This window comes from Heterodontus francisci, chromosome 33 (assembly GCF_036365525.1).
Source record: "Heterodontus francisci isolate sHetFra1 chromosome 33, sHetFra1.hap1, whole genome shotgun sequence".
Lineage (NCBI taxonomy): Eukaryota > Metazoa > Chordata > Chondrichthyes > Heterodontiformes > Heterodontidae > Heterodontus > Heterodontus francisci.
The window spans coordinates 14,617,880-14,639,639 of NC_090403.1; the positions used below are offsets into that span (position 1 = coordinate 14,617,880).

At 47.5% G+C, this 21,760-nt stretch overlaps 1 protein-coding gene across 3 annotated transcripts in view; it reads right to left on the reverse strand.

Annotated features, from left to right (window-relative positions):
- LOC137348027 (1-phosphatidylinositol 4,5-bisphosphate phosphodiesterase delta-3-like) overlaps window positions 1-21,760 on the reverse strand; it is a 313,571-nt gene that overhangs the window by 195,097 nt on the left and 96,714 nt on the right. For all 3 annotated transcript variants that reach the window (XM_068013110.1, XM_068013111.1, XM_068013109.1), the window contains exons 3-4: window positions 15,937-16,165; window positions 15,221-15,350 (exon numbers count right to left, since the gene is read on the reverse strand). In XM_068013110.1, coding sequence (XP_067869211.1) covers window positions 15,221-15,350; window positions 15,937-16,165 — 359 coding nt within the window. The remainder of the gene's footprint in view (window positions 1-15,220; window positions 15,351-15,936; window positions 16,166-21,760) is intronic.

The following is a 21,760-nucleotide window of genomic DNA, read 5'->3' on the forward strand; positions in this document are numbered from 1 at the left end:
ATCTCATGGACACAGCCTTACCGATTCACACTTAGGTCCAGTGTGACTGCTGCGGGTTACTTTAGTCTCAGACTGCAGTCACTAACACGGCTGTTTTCTAAATCTGACAGACACGGACAGTGCCTGCAACGACAAATGTTGCCCGGCATCCAAACATCTGACAAGACAACTCCCAACTAAGCCATTCATTAAATAGGATCAGCTCTAAGAGGAAAAAAAATCACAACAGCCCCACCTAAACACATGAAATCATGATTTAAAATCCAGTTTCAGACAAAGTGCTAAGACATAAATCAAAGGACCCAGAGTGTCTCTCTAGCCTGTTCAGGAGGGACTTCCTTCCCCTAAAGGAACTATGATCCACTCCCAAAACCAACAAAAAAAGGAAGGAATGATTAATATTTATTGACATGATGCCTGACTACTGTTTCACCTCATTAAAGGGAGACCTCCCTGGGGCATGAGGAATGGTCCACTGGCCTGGGACATGAGGACCCTACCAGAGTGTGCAAAGGCATCTTGAGATTGTGGGCCTGGTTTAGAGAGAGACACACCATAACCGCTCCCCATTTTAGATTTGCACTTGACTCTGGGGTTGCCAACCCTCCAGGATTATCCAGTAATTGAACATTAATCTTCAGGTCACTCATCACCCAGAAAAAGATCAGAGGAATAGCAAAACTGGAGTTGGTAACCTTACTCATTGCCAATATGCACAGAATCCCCCACAGCTCAGAAAATCCACAGAAAAATGGGTTTCTTCAGTCTGAGCAGGGTATTAGCAAGTTTTATGGAAGGCGTGCATTGAGAACCTTGTCAAAAAGGCACCTTTAAGGAATGGGTCTTTTTGATGGCTATGTGGTGTTTTACACAGTGACATTTTACCCTTCTCCTTCCTGGCTCTTTGAGGTCACCTCAGCTGTCCTACAGCAAAAGGAATAGAAGACATTAAAGGAATGATTACCGGGAATAGCTCGACTGGCAGTATCATTCCCTCCGCATTGTGGAAATCTACAGGCGGGATCTTCAACTATTTATGTTAAAAACACATGGTGATCAGCAGCTAGTGCAGAGTATGGAAGCAACACGTGGGGTGTTGCAGAATGTTTAATGTGGGCTCGTGCTTTACACTGATGACAATAACAGTCTCACATTCCTCCTGTTTTTCCACATGCCTGAAATACTGAAGAGGGCAAATGAACAAAAAGCCTGTCCTGAAATGGCAACTGCCAGCTCCAAGAGATATATCCTGGTCAGTTCTCAGTATTCCTTCCTGGTAGGGGGGAGGGGGGAGTCTGGTTTCCAGCCTCTTTCCAGTTAATTCAATATCAGTGTTGCCTTTTGGGCCATTGCAGTAATCTCCTAAAATAAGGACAGTTCCTTGTACAGAAAAGCTGTTCCAGCGGCAAAAACCATCTCTTCACAGACAGAACTCAGATTTACCAGCCCTCCCGGAGTATCTGGGATTTAAAATTTAATCTCCCCACACACTGCTGTGCGCAACACAGAAATTAAACCACACGGGAATTATAAACAAAGGGCTGAATTTTCCTGGTTCTGCAGAAACAGGTTTGGAAGTGGGACCGGGAGCAAAATTAGAGAACCTTGTGTTGGGGTAGCTTCCCAACGCGATCCCACCTCCAACCACTCTTGCCAGAGAGGGTCTGATCGTCACCGGCTACCCAGCAATGGCTACCTATCTAGGCTTAAATTAAGTGCCCACTTGGGTTAAATTGGTGAGGCAGACAAGATCTTCCTGAGGGCAGACAGGCCCCTCACTGAGACGGAAGCCCAGCCATTGCCTGGATGCAGCTTCCCAGTAACTGGCCGGGGTGGGGCTGTCCATCGAGGCCTCCTTTAAATTACCCCCGACCCAGAGTCATCTGTATCAGAGGGTCAGAGTTGTAGCCACAGGCCATCCTGTGGGCACCTCCTCCACTCTGCTGACCTGGCAGCTGTGACCACACTTTTATAATTCTTCAGAGGGCGCCTCCATCTTGAGGCACCCTCACTTTCTTCTACCATCACCGGCAGCACCCACCTCTCTCAATGGGGCTGCCGACCGGACATCACTGTGGGCTCTCTTATTGAGCCACCCAGTTCCTTGTTCTGCCAACCATTCTTAATTGGATGGAGCTTCTTAATTGGCTGCTTCTAGGAAGATCGCGCCCAATGTCCCGCCACGGTCACTTCTGTATTTCAGGATCCTGATGTTCTCGGCAAAATCCAGCCCAATATTGGAGATGGGAGGAAAGGCTGTTTGACTGACAGTCCAATTATCCAATCAGGAAATGCAGAGCCTGTTCACTTTCCAAATGGCTTGGGAAGGTGGGGCACTGTGAGGATTGATGTGTTGCACAACCAGTGGGAGGGGTCTGGGGGTTGGGACAGGAAGTCATGTGATGAAACCTCCCAAAATATATCCAATCAGAATTGGCAACCTTGGATAGACCATGTGTACAAAACACTACAAGTACTCCTCCATGTCTCTGTTGGTGGGTGCAGTACCCAGCGTGAAGGAATGCTGGACTGAGCAGACAGGACAGAGATAGTGAGGAAGCTGCAGTGAACCTCAGACTGTCTGGGTTAGGGTAGTAAGTACAACACCGGGTTTGTCACTCCTAATCAAATCCAGTAACCCCTGCCGAGAAGTTCATTTATGTGAAGGTCAGGTGAGGAAAGGATGGAGCTACGCTGTGATGCCTCAAATAGTAGAACAGCTGGCCATCACTCACAGTTTTGGGCTCATGAATGAATCATAAAAACACAGAATGGTTACAATACAGAAGGAGGCCATTCAGCCCATCATGTCTGTGCTGCTCTCTGCAAGAGTAACTCAGCTCATCCCACTCCCCCACCCTTTCCCTGTCGCCTGACAAATATTTTCTCTGTCTCCACCACATTCTCAGGCAATGCATTCCAGATCCTAACCACTCATGTCGCTGTTGGTTCTTTTGCCAATCACTTAAATTGGTGTCCTCTATTTCTGGATCCTTCAGCCAATGGGAACAGTTTCTCCCTATCTACTCTGTCCAGACCCCTCAGGATTTTGAATACCACTATCAAATCTCCTCTCAGCCTTCTCTTCTCCAAGGAAAACAGTCCCAACTTCTCCAATCTATCCATGTAACTGTAGTTCCACATCCTGGAACCATTTTAGTAAATCTTTTCTGCACCCTCTCTAATGCCATCACATCCTTCCTAAAGTGTGGTGCCCAGAATTAGACACAATACTCCAGTTGAGTCTGACCCAGAGTTTACAAAGATTCATTATAAGTTCCTTGCTTTTGTACTCTATGTGGAATCTTCTGGTCTTAGAATATTTGCAGGCGTCAGGACCGTTACCAAGTCCCGACTCCACATGGGTCAGAGGTGCACCAACGGAGAGTCTTCTGGGAGGTGGCCAGTTAAGAGGCCACTTCAGTATTGACTGTCCACCCAAGGACAGCAGGCGGATTCCCAAGGTAGGAGGCTCAATGGTAGGCCCGCAGGACTGGACGAATGGCAACCCCACCAGGACGGGTGGGCACTTCCGAGGCAGGTAGGGGAGTGCGAGGGCGCCACAAGGTGGAGGTACTGTAGGAAGCTTGTTGAAGAGTTAGATATAAAGAAGACCCATAGCTCTTAGTGTCATCAGTGAGGAGGGAAACCCTGTGGACTTTGGATTCATGCATCTCAATAATAGGGCCAGAGAGATGAGGGATCGATGGCCCTCCGTCCTGCCAGTTGCTGCCAGCCTCATGAGTCACGGGGGAGCCAGTCCGCACCAGGAGTGTCCTGGTGGCGTCTGCAACTTGGGCCTAAGTGGGTCCTTAATTGACCCTAGTTGGCTACCATCTGCTACCAGATGGGTAGCTGCTGCTGCTACTCTGAACTCACCTCCGGCAGGTTTGCTCGGAGGTGGGAATGCGTCAGGGAGCCAATTGGATCCGTGACTTTAAAACATTGATCTTGGCTCTGCCTCCAAACCTTCCTCCATGGGGATGGGGAGATTTCACCCTTAGTCAGGGATAGGTACTGACATGTTGCACCACGGACATTTGGCAAAATTATTACTCAGCCATAGACATGGGGGTGATTAATCTGGATATAAAGTGTATAGCCAATCGAATACCATCAAAACACAGTCCAATTTAAAACACATTTTTCCCTATAAATAAAGTAGCTAAGCATACAAACACCAACGGAGAGCAGCACAACTGTATTAGCGAGCTAGCAAGTGAAATAGTATGCAATGCCAATGCAAATTACTTTTGTAATTACTTTTGGGCGAGGTTATTTTAAAACACAAGGTTAAAGGCTTGAAGCAGGGGTGTCCAACGTTTTTGCCTGGGGGGGGGGGGGGGGGACACATTACAATTTTTGTCTTATGTAGAGGGCCGGTGAGACAGTTTTGGAAAGATAAAGGCATTAAAAATTTATCTTATGATTAATCAAAACAACAACAAAGGTGCAGTTTTGTGAAGAAGCTTTAAATGAGAAGACTAATTTATTGATTTACTTTCTGGTCACAATGTTGACACTGATTTAGTGGGATACGTGGCATTTATTTGCTTGCACAAGTAGTTAACATTTGCCTGCACACTTCTTATAGCGATGTGAAGTATTCCAGATGGATGCCCATCTGTCAGGAGTGATCTTGATTGCTCTATCTCCCACTTCTCTCTCTCTGTCTGCCTCGCCTTCTGTCTGTCTCTCTCTCTCTCTCCCCCTCCATCTATGTTACCCTCTCTCTGTGTCATTTCCCCCGTGCCATCCCCCCCATGTGTCGTTCCCTTCTCTCTCTGTCATCCCCTCTCTGCCCCGCCTCTCCTACTTTACCCCTTTCTCTCTGCCCCCTCACTTTCCCCCCTCTCTCTCTGGCCCCTCTCTCTCTTCCCCCCTTCCTCTCTCTCTTCCCCCCTCAGTCTCTCTCTCTGACAGTTGCAGAGACTGAGAACTTTCAGCTTTGCGGTTGGTCAGTTTTAAAAAAATTCACAGCCATTGGTTTCACAGGTGACTGGTGCTTAGAGCAGAGGCAGCAGCTTCTGAACCTAGGAAAAGTTTTTGGTTTTCGGCAGGCTTTTAAAAAAAAAAAATCACAACCTGCCAGAAAACCACGAACTTCCTTGAGGTTCGGAAACACTGTCTCTGCTGTAAGCACCTGTCAGCTGTGAAACTGATGGCTATGAATTTTTTTATAAGTTGGTCTGGTCTGGAAGAAGCAGCCAATGGGAAATTTCTCATCTCTGAAATTACCAGTCACGGATCTCAAAATTTTTACCACGGATACTGGTTCATGTACGGACATGTTGCCGACCCCTGCCCTTAGTCTCCATTTCTAAAGTCCAGGAGACGGTGGTGTAGCAGTAATGTCACTGAATTAGTCATAATCCAGATGCTCAGCCTCAAACCTGAGAGACGTGGGTTGAAATTCCACCACAACAGCCAGTCAGAAACAGGGGACTTTATTATGGGGAACAAAGAAATGGCTGACCAACTAAATGCTTACTTTTGTTCTGTCTTCACAAAGGAGGACACAAATATCATACCAGAAATGCTGGGGAACACAGGGCTTAGTGAGAGAGAGGAACTGAAGGAAATCAGTATTAGTAGAGAAATGGTGTTGGGAAAATTGATGGAATTGAAGGCCGATAAATCCCCAGGGCCTGATAATCTACATCCCAGAGTACTTAAGGAAGTGGCCCTAGAAATAGTGGATGCATTGGTGGTCATCTTCCAAGATTCTATAGACTCTGTAATAGTTCCTACAGATTGGAGGATAGCTAACGTAACCCCACTATTTAAAAAGGGAGGTAAAGAGAAAGCAGGGAATTATAGACCAGTCAGCCTGATGTCGGTAGTGGGGAAAATTCTAGAGTCCATTATCAAAGATTTTACAGCAGAGCACTTAGAGAACAGTGGTAGAATCAGACAGAGTCAGCATGGATTTTCGAAAGGTAAATCGTCCTTGAAAAATCTACTAGAATTCTTCGAGGATGTAACTAGTAGAGTTGATGAGGGGACAGCCAGTGGATGTGGTTTATTTGTACTTTCAGAAGGCTTTCGACAAAGTCTCAGATAAGAGATCAGTGTGTAAAATTAAAGTGCATGGGATTGGGGGTAGTGTATCGCGATGGATAGAAAATTGGTTGTCAGACAGGAAACAGAGTAGGGATAAACAGGTCTTTTTCCGAATGGCAGGCAGTGACTAGTGGGGCACCGCAGGGATCGGTGCTAGGACCCCAGCTATTCACAAAATAAATTAATGATTTAGATGAGGGAACTAAATGTAATATCTTCAGATTTGCAGATGACACAAAAGTGGGTGGGAGGGTGAGTTGTGAGGAGGATGCAGAAAGGCTTCAGGGTGATTTGGACAAGTTGAGTGAGTGGGCAAATGCATGGCAGATGCAGTATAAATGTGAGGTTATCCACTTTGGTAGCAAAAGCAGAAGGCAGATTATCTGAATGGCTATAAATTGAGAGAGGGGAATATGCAACGAGACCTGGGTGTTCTCGTACACCAGTCATTGAAGGTAAGAATGCAGGTGCAACAAGCGGTAAAAAAGACAAATGGTATGTTGGCCTTCATAGCGAGAGAATTCGAGTACAGAAGCAGGGATGTCTTGCTGCAATTATACAGGGCCTTGGTGAGGTCACACCTGGAATATTGTGTGCAGTTTTGGTCTCCTTATCTGAGAAAGGATGTTCTTGCTATAGAGGGAGTGCAGTGAAGTTTTACCAGACTGATTCTGGTATTGTTGGACTGACATATGAGGAGAGATTGAGTCGGTTAGGATTATATTCACTGGAGTTCAGAAGAGTGAGGGGGGATCTCATAGAAACCTATAAAATTCTAACAGGACTTGACAGGGTAGATGCAGGAAGGATGTTCCCGATGGTGGGGGAGTCCAGAACCAGAGGTCATAGTCTAAAGATACGGGGTAAACCTTTCAGGACTGAGATGAGGAGAAATTTCTTCACCCACAGAGTGGTGAGCCTGTGGAATTCGCTACCACAGAAAGCAGTTGAGGCCAAAACATTGTATGTTTTTAAGGAGTTAGATATAGCTCTTGGGTCTAAAGGGATCAAAGAATATGGGGGGAAAGTGGGAACAGGTTACTGAGTTGGATGATGAGCCATGATCATAATGAATGGTGGAGCAGGCTCGAAGGGCTGAATGGCCTACTCCTGCTCCTAGTTTCTATGTGGAATATAAATTCAATTAATTAATAAAAACCTGCAATTGAAAACTGGTCTCAGTCATAGTGCTATGAAATTATCATTGATTATCATAAAAACCCATCTGGTTCACTAATGCCCTTCAGGGAAGGAAATCTGCTGTCCTTACCTGGTCTGGCCTACATGTGACTCCAGAACCACATTGTGGTTGACTCTTAACTGCCCTCTGAAATGGCCTAGCAAGCCACTCAGTTGTCAAGGGCAGTGAGGAATGGGCAACAAATGCTGGCCTTGCCAGCGACACCCAGATCCCATGGAAGAATTTTTAAAAATTATGTCTTTTTAACCACTTTCTCAACCTGCCCTGCCACCTTCAATGATTTGTACACATACTCTATTACTATAACAGTCTATATTAGGATAATTAAAGTCCCCTATTGTCACTGCTCTATAGTTCCTGCACTTCTCTTTTATTTCCCTGCAAATTTGCTCCTCTATGTCTTTCCCACTAGTTGATAGCCTATAGAATACACCCAGTAGTATAATGGTACCTCTATTATTTCTTAATTCTAACCAAATAGATTCTGTCCTTGATCCCTCCAGGACATCCTCTCTCTCCAGCACTGTAATATTCTCCTTCATCAACACTACCACCCCTCCTCCTTTCTTTCCTTCCATATCTTTCCTGAACACCTTGTATTCCTCTTTTGAGCCAAGTCTCCGTTATCACCACGATATCACAATCCCATGTGACAATTAATGCCTGCAGCTCACCAACCTTATTTACTGTACACATGCACTGTCAACCTAATTTAGACCTTATTCTATTCCCTCTTAGTCTGACTCCACCTAACATGGCCACTTGGATTTGGTAGTAGGGGGTTTCTTGTACACATGAAAGCACAATGACACCACAATCATTAATCCTGCTTATCACTCCCAGATATCTGTCATTCTATGTATAAACCCCTGCGCCATTCAATTAGATTCTAGCCTGATACCTACTCCTCGGTGTCTGTTATTCTATATATATACCATGCGAACCCCTTGATTACATTCAAGCCTGTACTCATTCACACGTGTGCCTTAGTCTTTGTCCAATGGTACAGCATTTGCAGGGCTCCAATGACTGGTTAACCTTGGTGGAATGGAACTGAAACAATGTTTATGCTGCTGTCGTGTTGTGCTGGTCCCATTGTCTCCAGTCACGCAGTCCTCATTCAACGAGCTACACCACCAATAATCAGGCCTCACCTTAGAAAATGCAGCATGTGTATCTTGTTGTCACTGGCTGTGGGAGGGCAGCATATCAGAAGCTGTTGGGAACATTATGTTACTTTTGTCATGTATAAAGTGCTAGGGAAACCAGTGCATTTTCTTAATTAATTCAAGGGATGTGGGCCTCGCTGGCAAGACCAGCTCTTATCGCCTATCTCTAACTGGCCTCGAGAAGGTGGTTGTGAGCCGTCTTCTTGAACCGCTGCAGTCCACCCACAGTGCTGTTGGGGAAGGAGTTCCAGGATTTTGATCCAGTGACAGTGAAGGAACGGCGATATAGTTCCAAGTCAAGATGGTTTGTGACTTGGAGGAGAACTTGCAGATGGTGCTGTTCCCATGCATCTGCTGACCTTGTCCTTCTAGGTGGTAGAAATGGACTGCAGCTGTCCAAGAAGGCAGCTCACCACCACCTTCTCAGGGGCAATTAGGGATGGGCAATAAATGCTGGCCTTGCCAGCAATGCCCACATCCCATGAAATTTTTTTTTTAAAAGGTTGCAGGTTTGGAAGGTGCTGTCGAAGGAGCCTTGGCGAGTTGCTGCAGTGCATCTTGCAGATGGTACACACTGCTGCTACTGTGCACTGGTGGTGACAGGAATAAATGTGAAAGGTAGTGGGTGAGTTGCCGATCAAGCAAACTGCTTTGTCCTAGATGGTGTTGAGCTTCCTGAATGTTGTTGGGAGCTGTACACATCCAGGCAAGTGGAGAATATTCCATCACACTCCTGACTTGTGCCTCGTAGATGGTGGACAGGCTTTGGGGAGTCAGGAGATGAGTTACTCGCTGCAGGATTCCTAGCTTCAGACCTGGTCTTGTAGCCACAGTATTTACATGGCTACTCCAGTTCAGTTTCTGGTCAATGGTAACCCCTAGGATGTTGATAGTGGGGGATTCAGCGATGGTAATGCCGTTGAATGTCAAGGGGAGACGGTTAGATTCTCTCTTGTTGGAGATGGTCATTGCCTGGCAATGTGTGGTGCGAATGTTACTTGCCACTTATTAGCCTAAGGCTGAATGTTGTCCAGGTTTTGCTGCATGTGAACATGGACTATTTCAGTATCTGAGGAGTTGCAAATGGTACTGAACACTGTGCAATCATCAGCGAATATACCCACTTCTGACCTTATGTTGCAGGGAAGATCATTGATGAGGCAGCTGAAGAGGTTGGTCTGGGGACACTACACTGAAGAACTCCTACAGTGATGTCCTGGGGCTGAGATGATTGGCCTCCAACAACCACAACCATCTTCCTTTGTGCTAGTCACGACTGCGATCAGTGGAGAATTTTCCCCCTGATTCCCATTGACTTCAATTTTATTAGGGCTCTTTGATGTCACTCAGTCAAATGCTGCCTTGATGTTAAGGGCAGTCACTCTCACCTCACCTCTGGAATTAAGCTCTTTTGTCCATGTTTGGGCCATGGCTGTAATGAGGTCTGGAGTTGAGTGGCCCTGGCAGAACCCAAACTGAGCATCAATGAGCAGGTTATTGATGAGTAAGTGCTGCTTGATAGCACTGTCAATTACACCTTCTATCACATTCAATGCCACATGCATTGATCTTGTCTTTTTAGAAGTATCTTGCTAAATGTATCCGCACTTAACTAATCATCTATGTTCAGAATATTTAAGCTGTGTGCCTGCAGCTGTTAAGCATTGTAATTATACTGCTGCCTACTGCATAATATCTCTGGCTTATCTCATGGAGTAGGTAGAGCTGTGAACAAGTTCAATCTCTGTGTGTAAATTCTTATCATACTACTGCTGTAAAAATCTTGGGACTCTCAGCTGCAGCTCATCAATAACCTGCTCACCGATGCTCAGTTTGGGTTCCAACACAGCCACTCAACTCCAGACCTCACTACAGCCTTGGTCCAAACATGGACAAAAGTGCTTAATTCCAGGGGTGAGGTTCGAATGACTGCCCTTAACATCAAGGCAGCATTTGACCGAGTGTTTCAATCTCTCAGTTTCAAAGTCATGGCTTTAAGTCCCACTCAGGACTATAGTATAAAATCCAATATCAATGTAGAGGATCACTGGCTGGGGTATAAAACTAGAATTGTACTTGATTCAGTAGGATTCCTACCTAACATGTTAGGTTAAATTTACGCCTTCCATGACACTACATTAAAGGCTCGAGAGAAATGCAAGTTGTTGTTGCATCCTGTTCCAACTCAAACAGCAATGAGATGAGTGATCAGTTATTCTGTCTTGGCCAGGACTGGCTGAAGGCAAACTGTTGACCTGGGCAACATATTACAGCAACTTTTTTGTGGCTCAGTGGGTGGTACTCTTGCCACTGAGTCAGAGGTCATGGGTTCAAGCTCCACCCCAGAGACTTAAGCACAAAATCCAGGCCGACCGGTGAGTGTTTGAGGTGTGGGCTTTTGGATGAGATGTTAAACCGTGGCTGGTCTGCCCCTTCAGGTGATGTAAAGGATTCCATGGCATTATTTAAAGAAGAGTAGGGGAGTTATCCCCACTCCCTTGATTTATAACTCAACCAACATTACTAAAACAGGTTATCTGGTCATTATCATGTTGTTGTTTTTGGAATCTTGCTGTGCACAAACTGGCTGCCACATTTCCGGTGTTACATCAGTGACTACACTTCAAATAAGCACTTCATTGGCTGTGAAGTGAATTGGATGGTCCTGAGGTGATGAAAGACACTGATTAAATACACGTCTTTCCCTTCCTCATTCTGGGCAATGGCCTATTGATGCTGCAGTTCCCATGTTGGTAGTAACAGCAGTGACTTAGTGGGGCCCCAGGCACAGCCCACTGGATTTCAGCTGTTGGGTGTCTCTCACTATGCATCTTATTTGTCATAACTGAAGACATGATGCTGAAAATAATCTGAACTTTCTTTATTGGATATGGCACTGGATTGACGAGATTCACATTCAGATCTGGTCTGAAACTGGATCCAACCAGTTGGAAGCAGAGTCAGGCTAATATAAAGGGTGAATTTACCGCCATTTCCCATCCTTGCCCCCTCCCCACCACCGCCCCCCCCCCATACCCTTCCCGATCCTGCAGCTTCACCCTGGCCTGGCTTCCTCTAGTGCTGACATGCTAAAGTGAAACAAAGGTGGTAAACTGGTGGTTACAGATCGACTGTCCATCACAAGCACCTGTTCCTCACGCCCTGCTCACACACACCCCTCACCCCCTACCCCTCACACCCCCCCGTCACCCTGCTCACACACACGCGCCCCTCACAACCCTCCATCACACACACCCCTAAACCCGCCCCCTCACACTCCCTCCACACCCCTACCCTTCACACCCTGCTCACACACACAACCCCCCCCCACACCTGCCCCTCATCCCGCCCTTCACACCTGCCACACCCCTCACAGGTCCCTCACACAGCCCTCTCACCCCACCGCCCCTCCAACACCCCCTCCATAGCCCCCACACTCCCCTGCCCCGTACACTCTGCAGCCCTTCACGCTTCCTCACCCCTCACGCTCCCTCGGCCCTCATGCTCTGCAGCCCTTCATGCTCCCTTGCCCCTCATATATCCTGCCCCATTCATGTTTCCTTTCCATTTAACTGAAAGGACAACGGAGGTGTGTACAATGGAGGTGTATCACAAGCGGCCAATCTACATCTGTGGTTTTCTATCTGCAATGCAGGACACTGCTAGATGCCAGATTCTGCCGAACCTGGATAATTCGCACCTGGAGCTGTGGAACCTGGACATTCTCAACAAGTTTCAACTTCTCCACGATGTGCCTTTTGTTAAAAACTACTTTATGATCCCCAGATGATATGAAAATTGGCCATGAGGTTGATAGTGAGGAAGAAAGCTGTAGAATACAGGAGGAGATCATTGGATTAGTCAGGTGGGCAGAAAAGTGGCAAATGGAGCTCTATCCAGACAAGTGTCAATCCAGACGTCTGTCGTGAGGAAGCTGTTACACAGTTTGCTCTCTCCTTGCGCCTCTGTCTTCTTTCCTAAGTCTCTTCGACTCGCCACACTTTAGCCCCGCCTTTATGGGGCGATCGCTGGCAACTGACTCCCACGACTTGTGATCAATGTCACAGGACTTCATGTCGCGTTTGCAGACGTCTTTAAAGCAGAGACATGGACGGTCAGTGGGTCTGATACCAGTGACGAGTTCACTGTACAATGTGTCCTTGGGGATCCTGCCATCTTCCATGCGGCTCACATGGCCAAGCCATCTCAGGCGCCGCTGGCTTAGTAGGGTGTATATGCTGGGGATGTTGGCCGCGTCGAGGAATTCTGTGTTGGAGATGCGGTCCTGCCACCTGATGCCAAGGATTCTCCAGAGGCAGCAAAGATGGAATGAATTGAGACGTCGCTCTTGGCTGACATACGTTGTCCAGGCCTCGCTGCCATAGAGCAAGGTACCGAGGACACAGGCTTGTTACACTCGGACTTTTGTGTTCCGTGACAGTGCACCATTTTCCCACACTCTCTTGGCCAGTCTGGACATAGCAACGGACACCTTTCCTATGCACTTGTTGATTTCTGCATCGAGAGACAGGTTACTGGTGATAGTTGAGCCTCAGTAGGTGAACTCTTGAATCACTTCCAGAGCGTGGTCGCCGATATTGATGGATGGAGCATTTCTGACGTCCTGTCCCATAATGGTCGTTTTCTTGAGGCTGATGGTTAGGCCAAATTCGTTGCAGGCAGCCGCAATCCTGTCGACGAGTCTCTGCAGACACTCTTCAGTGTGAGATGTTAATGCAGCATCGTCAGCAAAGAGGAGTTCCCTGATGAGGACTTTCCGTACTTTGGTCTTCGCTCTTAGACGGGCAAGGTTGAACAACCTCCATCTGATCTTGTGTGGAGGAAAATTCCTTCTTCTGAAGACTTGAACGCATGTGAGAGCAGCAGGGAGAAGAAAATCCCAAACAGTGTAGGTGCGAGAACACAGCCCTGTTTCACGCCACTCAGGATAGGAAAGGGGTCTGATGAGGCACCGCTATGCTGAATTGTCATGGAATGAGGTGATGATACTTAGTAGCTTTGGTGGACATCCAATCTTTGCTAGTAGTCTGAAGAGACCACGTCTGTTGACCAGGTCAAAGGCTTTGGTGAGATCTATGAAAGCAACGTAGAGGGGCATCTGTTGTTCGTAGCATTTCTCCTGTAGCTGGTTAAGGGAGAACAGCATGTCAATGGTGGATCCATCTGCTCGAAAGCCACACTGTGCCTCAGGGTAGACATGCTTGGCCAGCTTCTGGAGCCTGTTTAAAACGACTCGAGCGAAGACTTTCCCCACTATGCTGAGCAGGGACATTCCATGGTAGTTGTCGCAGTCACTGCGGTCACCCTTGTTCTTATAGAGGGTGATGATATTGGCATCACGCATGTCCTGTGGTACTGCTCCCTCATCCCAGCACAGGCATAGCAGTTCATGTAATGCTGTCCTTCCCAGGGGCTTTTCCACTGGCTAGAGAATCAATGGCATCATGGAGTTCTGATTTTGTTGGCTGTTCGTCCAGCTCATCCATGACTGGCAGAGACTGGGCTGCATTGAGGGCGGTCCCAGTGACAATTTTCCCTGGCGTACAGTTCTAGGTAGTGCTGCACCCAGCGGTCCATTTGCTTGCGTTGGTCAGTGATTATGTCCCCTGATTTAGATTTGAGGGGGGCGATCTTCTTGATGGTCGGCCCAAAAGCTCTCTTAATGCCATCATACATTCCTCTGATGTTTCCGGTGTCAGAGGCCAGCTGAATACGACTGCATAGGTGTTTCCAGTAGTCATTTGTACAGCGCCTGGCTGTTCTTTGTGCAGCGCTTCTGGTTACTTTAAGTGCTACGGATGTTAACTTGCTGGGGGCTTTCTTGTAGTTCAATAGTGCAATGGGCTTAGCGGCTATGACAAGTGAGATTGAAACCAGTCTGCATTCTGCATCTCATGTTTTCCAAAGGTGGTCACTGCTGAGTCATAGATGGCATCTCTGATGTGGGCCCACTTGGTCTCTGCATCCCCTGTAGGAGTGTTTTGAAGGGCTTTTTCAAGTGGTTAGCACCGCAGCCTCACAGCTCCAGCCAGCCGGGTTCAATTCCGGGTACTGCCTGTGTGGAGTTTGCAAGTTCTCCCTATGTCTGCGTGGTCCGGGTGCTCCGGTTTCCTCCCACATGCCAAAGACTTTCAGATTGATAGGTAAATTGGCCATTATAAATTACCCCTAGGATAGGTAGGTGGTAGGGGAATATAGGGACTAGTGGGGATGTGGTAGGAATATGGAATTAGTATAAATGGGTGGTTGATGGTCAGCACAGACCCGGTGGGCCGAAGGGCCTGTTTCAGTGCTGTATCTCTTTAAAAAAAAAGCTGTGGATAAGAAATTCTGTTGGTGTTGAAGCCTGGTGGCACAGATAACAAACAGTATGCTGGGAGTGGGCACTGAGCAAGATCATCTTCCCTGTGATTTGGACGGAAGTGAATTAAAGCCACTCTCCACTGAGCATTGTCGATCTTGTTCAACCATGCTTATACAGCAACAGAGCTTACAGCAAAAATACTTCAAAATAAATGGAATGCCGTTAATTCATATCACCCAATATCCTGCCTTGCTAAACAGGCAGAGAGACAGTGTTCCTGAGATCAGACTCAAATCACTTGAACCCTCCCCGAGTACCTAAACATGCTGGCTTTGTAACAGTGAGGTGTGACTGTACAAACAGGCAGACTCCCAAAGCCCACAAGTGTGGATATGATAGAAGTCACTGATGGAGCACACAGTTCCACAGTCACCCTCTCTCTCCAGTCAGACAGGTTCTTACCTTGAAGAGTTGGTGCGCATAGTCATCGTCTGCTTCAACGTTGATCATCTTCAGCAGGTTTTTAATCTCTTTGAAGCTCATTTTGTTGTCCTTATTTTTGTCGGCCTTCCGGAGGTATTCGTGGATCCAGGTAGACTGATGTAAGGAAGTCACTCAAATACGAGCGAAGGTGGGAAAAATTCAATTGTATGAAGGTTCCAGAGCAGCACCCACAGCCTGTCTGGAACAAGGAGGAAGATGGAGCACTCCAGCCTTTACAAACTCTCACTCACACACACACACCCTTCCGCACACTTACACACATGCCAAAACACGCATTCACATACACTTACACGCATGTACACCCATATGCAGATGTAGGCACTCATGTGTGCTCGCATAAAGGCACACGCAAACTTATAGGTATACCTGCACAAAAGCACACTCACATGCGTGCACACACAAAACAGGCACATGTACAGACATATGGACAGGCACATACCCGTGCACACACATGCGTACACACTAGCATACACCCACACAACCAAGACCTGTGCTACCTTCACTGTACTACCCAATCTAAACACTGACCTCTTTAGGAATATTCTTACAGACTCTATTTCAGGCCATGTATTAGGGAAATTCCAACAATCACTGCCCATGGTTTTCAGGAATGTGGGCTTGTTAAATGACCTATTACTGTATCTGACCAAATAAAGCAACATATAAAAGGATATTGGTGAATTTTCTCTCGCTGGCTCATGGTTTCTGCTTTTCTTCTCAGTTTATGAAAGCCTTGAACCCATCGCCTCCCTTCTTCCTCCGATGCTGCCACCAGGTCCAGGTTTGTCCGATTTCCTGTGAACACGATGGTGAAGCACCGTTTCTCAGAGAAGCTGCTGCCATGTTTCTTCATCACCTCCGACCGATGGCCATCTTGGACATCCCGGATATCCATCACCGAGACTGAAATATCACACAGGAGATTAGCAATGGACAAACATCTGAAAATCACCCAGGACCAGAATTGTCTTCACGTACTGGCTGGGAATTGGGAATGTCTCAACAATTACCAGTATTTCCCACCTTGGCATTCCCTCTAACTCACTGCTCATTCAACGCGGATCCCCGTGCCGCGCACCACCCCTTCAATATAGATCCCCTGCTGCACATGCTCCTTCAATATAGTTCCCGTGCGACACACTGTTCAAAAGAAAGACTGCCATTTATATAGCACCTTTCACAATCTCCAGATATCCCAAAGTGCTTTGGAACCAATGAAGCACTTGAGGAACGTCACTAATGAACTGTAGAAAACATGGCATCCAATTTGTGTACAGCAAGATCCCACAAACAGCAATAATGTGATAATGACCAGATATGTTTTAGTGACGTTAGTTCAGGAGTAAATATTGGCCGGGACAGTGGAAACATTTGTTGCTCTTCTTTGAAACAGTGGCATGGGAGATTTTGCAACCACCAAGGAAGCAATACCTCAGTTTAATGTCCCATCTGAGAGACGGCACCACTGACAATGCAGCAGCCCCAGGACAACACTTGAGAGTTAGCCTATATTATGTACACACAGCTCCCCCTGTGTAACACGCTGTTCAGTACACACAGCTCTCACTCTGTAACACACTGTTCAGTACACACAGCTCTCACTCTGTAACACGCTGTTCAGTACACACAGCTCTCACTCTGTAACACGCTGTTCAGTACACACAGCTCTCTCTCTGTAACACACTGTTCAGTACACACAGCTCTCACTCTGTAACACGCTGTTCAGTACACACAGCTCTCACTCTGTAACACGCTGTTCAGTACACACAGCTCTCACTCTGTAACACGCTGTTCAGCACACACAGCTCTCACTCTGTAACACGCTGTTCAGTACACACAGCTCTCACTCTGTAACACGCTGTTCAGTACACACAGCTCTCCCTGTGTAACACGCTGTTCAGTACACACAGCTCTCACTCTGCAACACGCTGTTCAGTACACACAGCTCCCCCTGTGTAACACACTGTTCAGTACACACAGCTCTCACTCTGTAACACGCTGTTCAGTACACACAGCTCTCACTCTGTAACACGCTGTTCAGTACACACAGCTCTCACTCTGTAACACGCTGTTCAGTACACACAGCTCTCACTCTGGAACACGCTGTTCAGTACACACAGCTCTCCCTGTGTAACACGCTGTTCAGTACACACAGCTCCCCCTGTGTAACACACTGTTCAGTACACACAGCTCTCACTCTGTAACACGCTGTTCAGTACACACAGCTCTCACTCTGTAACACGCTGTTCAGTACACACAGCTCTCACTCTGTAACACGCTGTTCAGTACACACAGCTCTCACTCTGTAACACGCTGTTCAGTACACACAGCTCTCACTCTGTAACACGCTGTTCAGTACACACAGCTCTCACTCTGTAACACGCTGTTCAGCACACACAGCTCTCACTCTGTAACACGCTGTTCAGTACACACAGCTCTCACTCTGTAACACGCTGTTCAGTACACACAGCTCTCCCTGTGTAACACGCTGTTCAGTACACACAGCTCTCACTCTGCAACACGCTGTTCAGTACACACAGCTCCCCCTGTGTAACACACTGTTCAGTACACACAGCTCTCACTCTGTAACACGCTGTTCAGTACACACAGCTCTCACTCTGTAACACGCTGTTCAGTACACACAGCTCTCACTCTGTAACACGCTGTTCAGTACACACAGCTCTCACTCTGGAACACGCTGTTCAGTACACACAGCTCTCCCTGTGTAACACGCTGTTCAGTACACACAGCTCTCACTCTGTAACACGCTGTTCAGTACACACAGCTCTCACTCTGTAACACGCTGTTCAGTACACACAGCTCTCACTCTGTAACACACTGTTCAGTACACACAGCTCTCCCTGTGTAACACGCTGTTCAGTACACACAGCTCTCCCTGTGTAACACGCTGTTCAGTACACACAGCTCTCCCTGTGTAACACGCTGTTCAGTACACACAGCTCTCCCTGTGTAACACACTGTTCAGTACACACAGCTCTCCCTGTGTAACACACTGTTCAGTACACACAGCTCTCCCTGTGTAACACACTGTTCAGTACACACAGCTCTCACTCTGTAACACGCTGTTCAGTGCACACAGCTCCCACTCTGTAACACGCTGTTCAGTACACACAGCTCTCACTCTGTAACACACTGTTCAGTACACACAGCTCCCCCTGTGTAACACACTGTTCAGTACACACAGCTCTCACTCTGTAACACGCTGTTCAGTACACACAGCTCTCACTCTGTAACACGCTGTTCAGTACACACAGCTCTCACTCTGTAACACGCTGTTCAGTACACACAGCTCTCACTCTGTAACACGCTGTTCAGTACACACAGCTCTCACTCTGTAACACGCTGTTCAGTACACACAGCTCTCACTCTGTAACACGCTGTTCAGTACACACAGCTCTCACTCTGTAACACACTGTTCAGTACACACAGCTCTCTCTCTGTAACACACTGTTCAGTACACACAGCTCTCACTCTGTAACACGCTGTTCAGTACACACAGCTCTCACTCTGTAACACGCTGTTCAGTACACACAGCTCTCACTCTGTAACACGCTGTTCAGCACACACAGCTCTCACTCTGTAACACGCTGTTCAGTACACACAGCTCTCACTCTGTAACACGCTGTTCAGTACACACAGCTCTCCCTGTGTAACACGCTGTTCAGTACACACAGCTCTCACTCTGCAACACGCTGTTCAGTACACACAGCTCCCCCTGTGTAACACACTGTTCAGTACACACAGCTCTCACTCTGTAACACGCTGTTCAGTACACACAGCTCTCACTCTGTAACACGCTGTTCAGTACACACAGCTCTCACTCTGTAACACGCTGTTCAGTACACACAGCTCTCACTCTGGAACACGCTGTTCAGTACACACAGCTCTCCCTGTGTAACACGCTGTTCAGTACACACAGCTCTCACTCTGTAACACGCTGTTCAGTACACACAGCTCTCACTCTGTAACACGCTGTTCAGTACACACAGCTCTCACTCTGTAACACACTGTTCAGTACACACAGCTCTCCCTGTGTAACACGCTGTTCAGTACACACAGCTCTCCCTGTGTAACACGCTGTTCAGTACACACAGCTCTCCCTGTGTAACACGCTGTTCAGTACACACAGCTCTCCCTGTGTAACACGCTTTTTAGTACACACAGCTCTCCCTGTGTAACACGCTGTTCAGTACACACAGCTCTCCCTGTGTAACACGCTGTTCAGTACACACAGCTCTCCCTGTGTAACACACTGTTCAGTACACACAGCTCTCCCTGTGTAACACACTGTTCAGTACACACAGCTCTCACTCTGTAACACGCTGTTCAGTGCACACAGCCCCCACTCTGTAACACGCTGTTCAGTACACACAGCTCTCACTCTGTAACACACTGTTCAGTACACACAGCTCCCCCAGTGTAACACGCTGTTCAGTACACACAGCTCTCCCTGTGTAACACGCTGTTCAGTACACACAGCTCTCCCTGTGTAACACGCTGTTCAGTACACACAGCTCTCCCTGTGTAACACGCTGTTCAGTACACACAGCTCTCCCTGTGTAACACGCTGTTCAGTACACACAGCTCTCCCTGTGTAACACACTGTTCAGTACACACAGCTCTCTCTCTGTAACACACTGTTCGGTACACACAGCTCGCCCTGTGTAACACACTGTTCAGTACACACAGCTCTCACTCTGTTACACGCTGTTCTGTACACACAGCTCTCACTCTGGAACACGCTGTTCAGTACACACAGCTCTCACTCTGGAACACGCTGTTCAGTACACACAGCTCTCACTCTGGAACACGCTGTTCAGTACACACAGCTCTCACTCTGTAACACGCTGTTCAGGACACACAGCGCTCACTCTAACACGCTGTTCAGTACACACAGCTCTCCCTGTGTAACACGCTGTTCAGTACACACAGCTCTCCCCGTGTAACACACTGTTCGGTACACACAGCTCCCCCTGTATAACACGCTGTTCAGTGCACACAGCTCCCTCTCTAACACACTGTTCGGTACACACAGCTCTCCCTGTGTAACACACTGTTCGGTACACACAGCTCCCCGTGTAACACGCTGTTCAGTACACACTGCTCCCTCTCAAACACACTGTTCGGTACACACAGCTCTCCCTGTGTAACACACTGTTCAGTACACACAGCTTCACTCTGTAACACGCTGTTCAGTACACACAGCTCTCTCTCTGTAACACGCTGTTCAGTACACACAGCTCTCACTCTGTAACACGCTATTCAGTACACACAGCTCTCTCTCTGTAACACACTGTTCAGTACACACAGCTCTCTCTCTGTAACACACTGTTCAGTACACACAGCTCTCACTCTGTAACACACTGTTCAGTACACACAGCTCTCACTCTGTAACACGCTGTTCAGTACACACAGCTCTCACTCTAACACGCTGTTCGGTACACACAGCTCTCACTCTAACACGCTGTTCGGTACACACAGCTCTCACTCTAACACACTGTTCAGTACACACAGCTCTCTCTCTGTAACACGCTGTTCAGTACACACAGCTCTCACTCTGTAACACGCTGTTCAGTACACACAGCTCTCCCTGTGTAACACACTGTTCAGTACACACAGCTCTCCCTGTGTAACACACTGTTCAGTACACACAGCTCTCTCTCTGCAACACGCTGTTCAGTACACACAGCTCTCACTCTGTAACACGCTGTTCAGTACACACAGCTCTCACTCTGTAACACGCTGTTCAGTACACACAGCTCTCACTCTGTAACACGCTGTTCAGTACACACAGCTCTCACTCTGTAACACGCTGTTCAGTACACACAGCTCTCTCTCTGTAACACACTGATCGGTACACACAGCACTCCCTGTGTAACACACTGATCAGTACACACAGCTCTCACTCTAACACGCTGCTCAATACACACAGCTCCCCCTGTGCAACACACTGTTCAGTACACACAGCTCTCCCTGTGTAACACACTGTTCAGTACACACAGCTCTCCCTGTGTAACACACTGTTCAGTACACACAGCTCTCTCTCTGTAACACGCTGTTCAGTACACACAGCTCTCCCTGTGTAACATGCTGTTCAGTACACACAGCTCTCACTCTGTAACACGCTGTTCAGTACACACAGCTCTCACTCTGTAACACACTGTTCAGTACACACAGCTCTCCCTGTGTAACACGCTGTTCAGTACACACAGCTCTCCCTGTGTAACACGCTGTTCAGTACACACAGCTCTCCCTGTGTAACACACTGTTCAGTACACACAGCTCTCCCTGTGTAACACGCTGTTCAGTACACACAGCTCTCCCTGTGTAACACGCTGTTCAGTACACACAGCTCTCCCTGTGTAACACGCTGTTCAGTACACACAGCTCTCCCTGTGTAACACGCTGTTCAGTACACACAGCTCTCCCTGTGTAACACGCTGTTCAGTACACACAGCTCTCCCTGTGTAACACGCT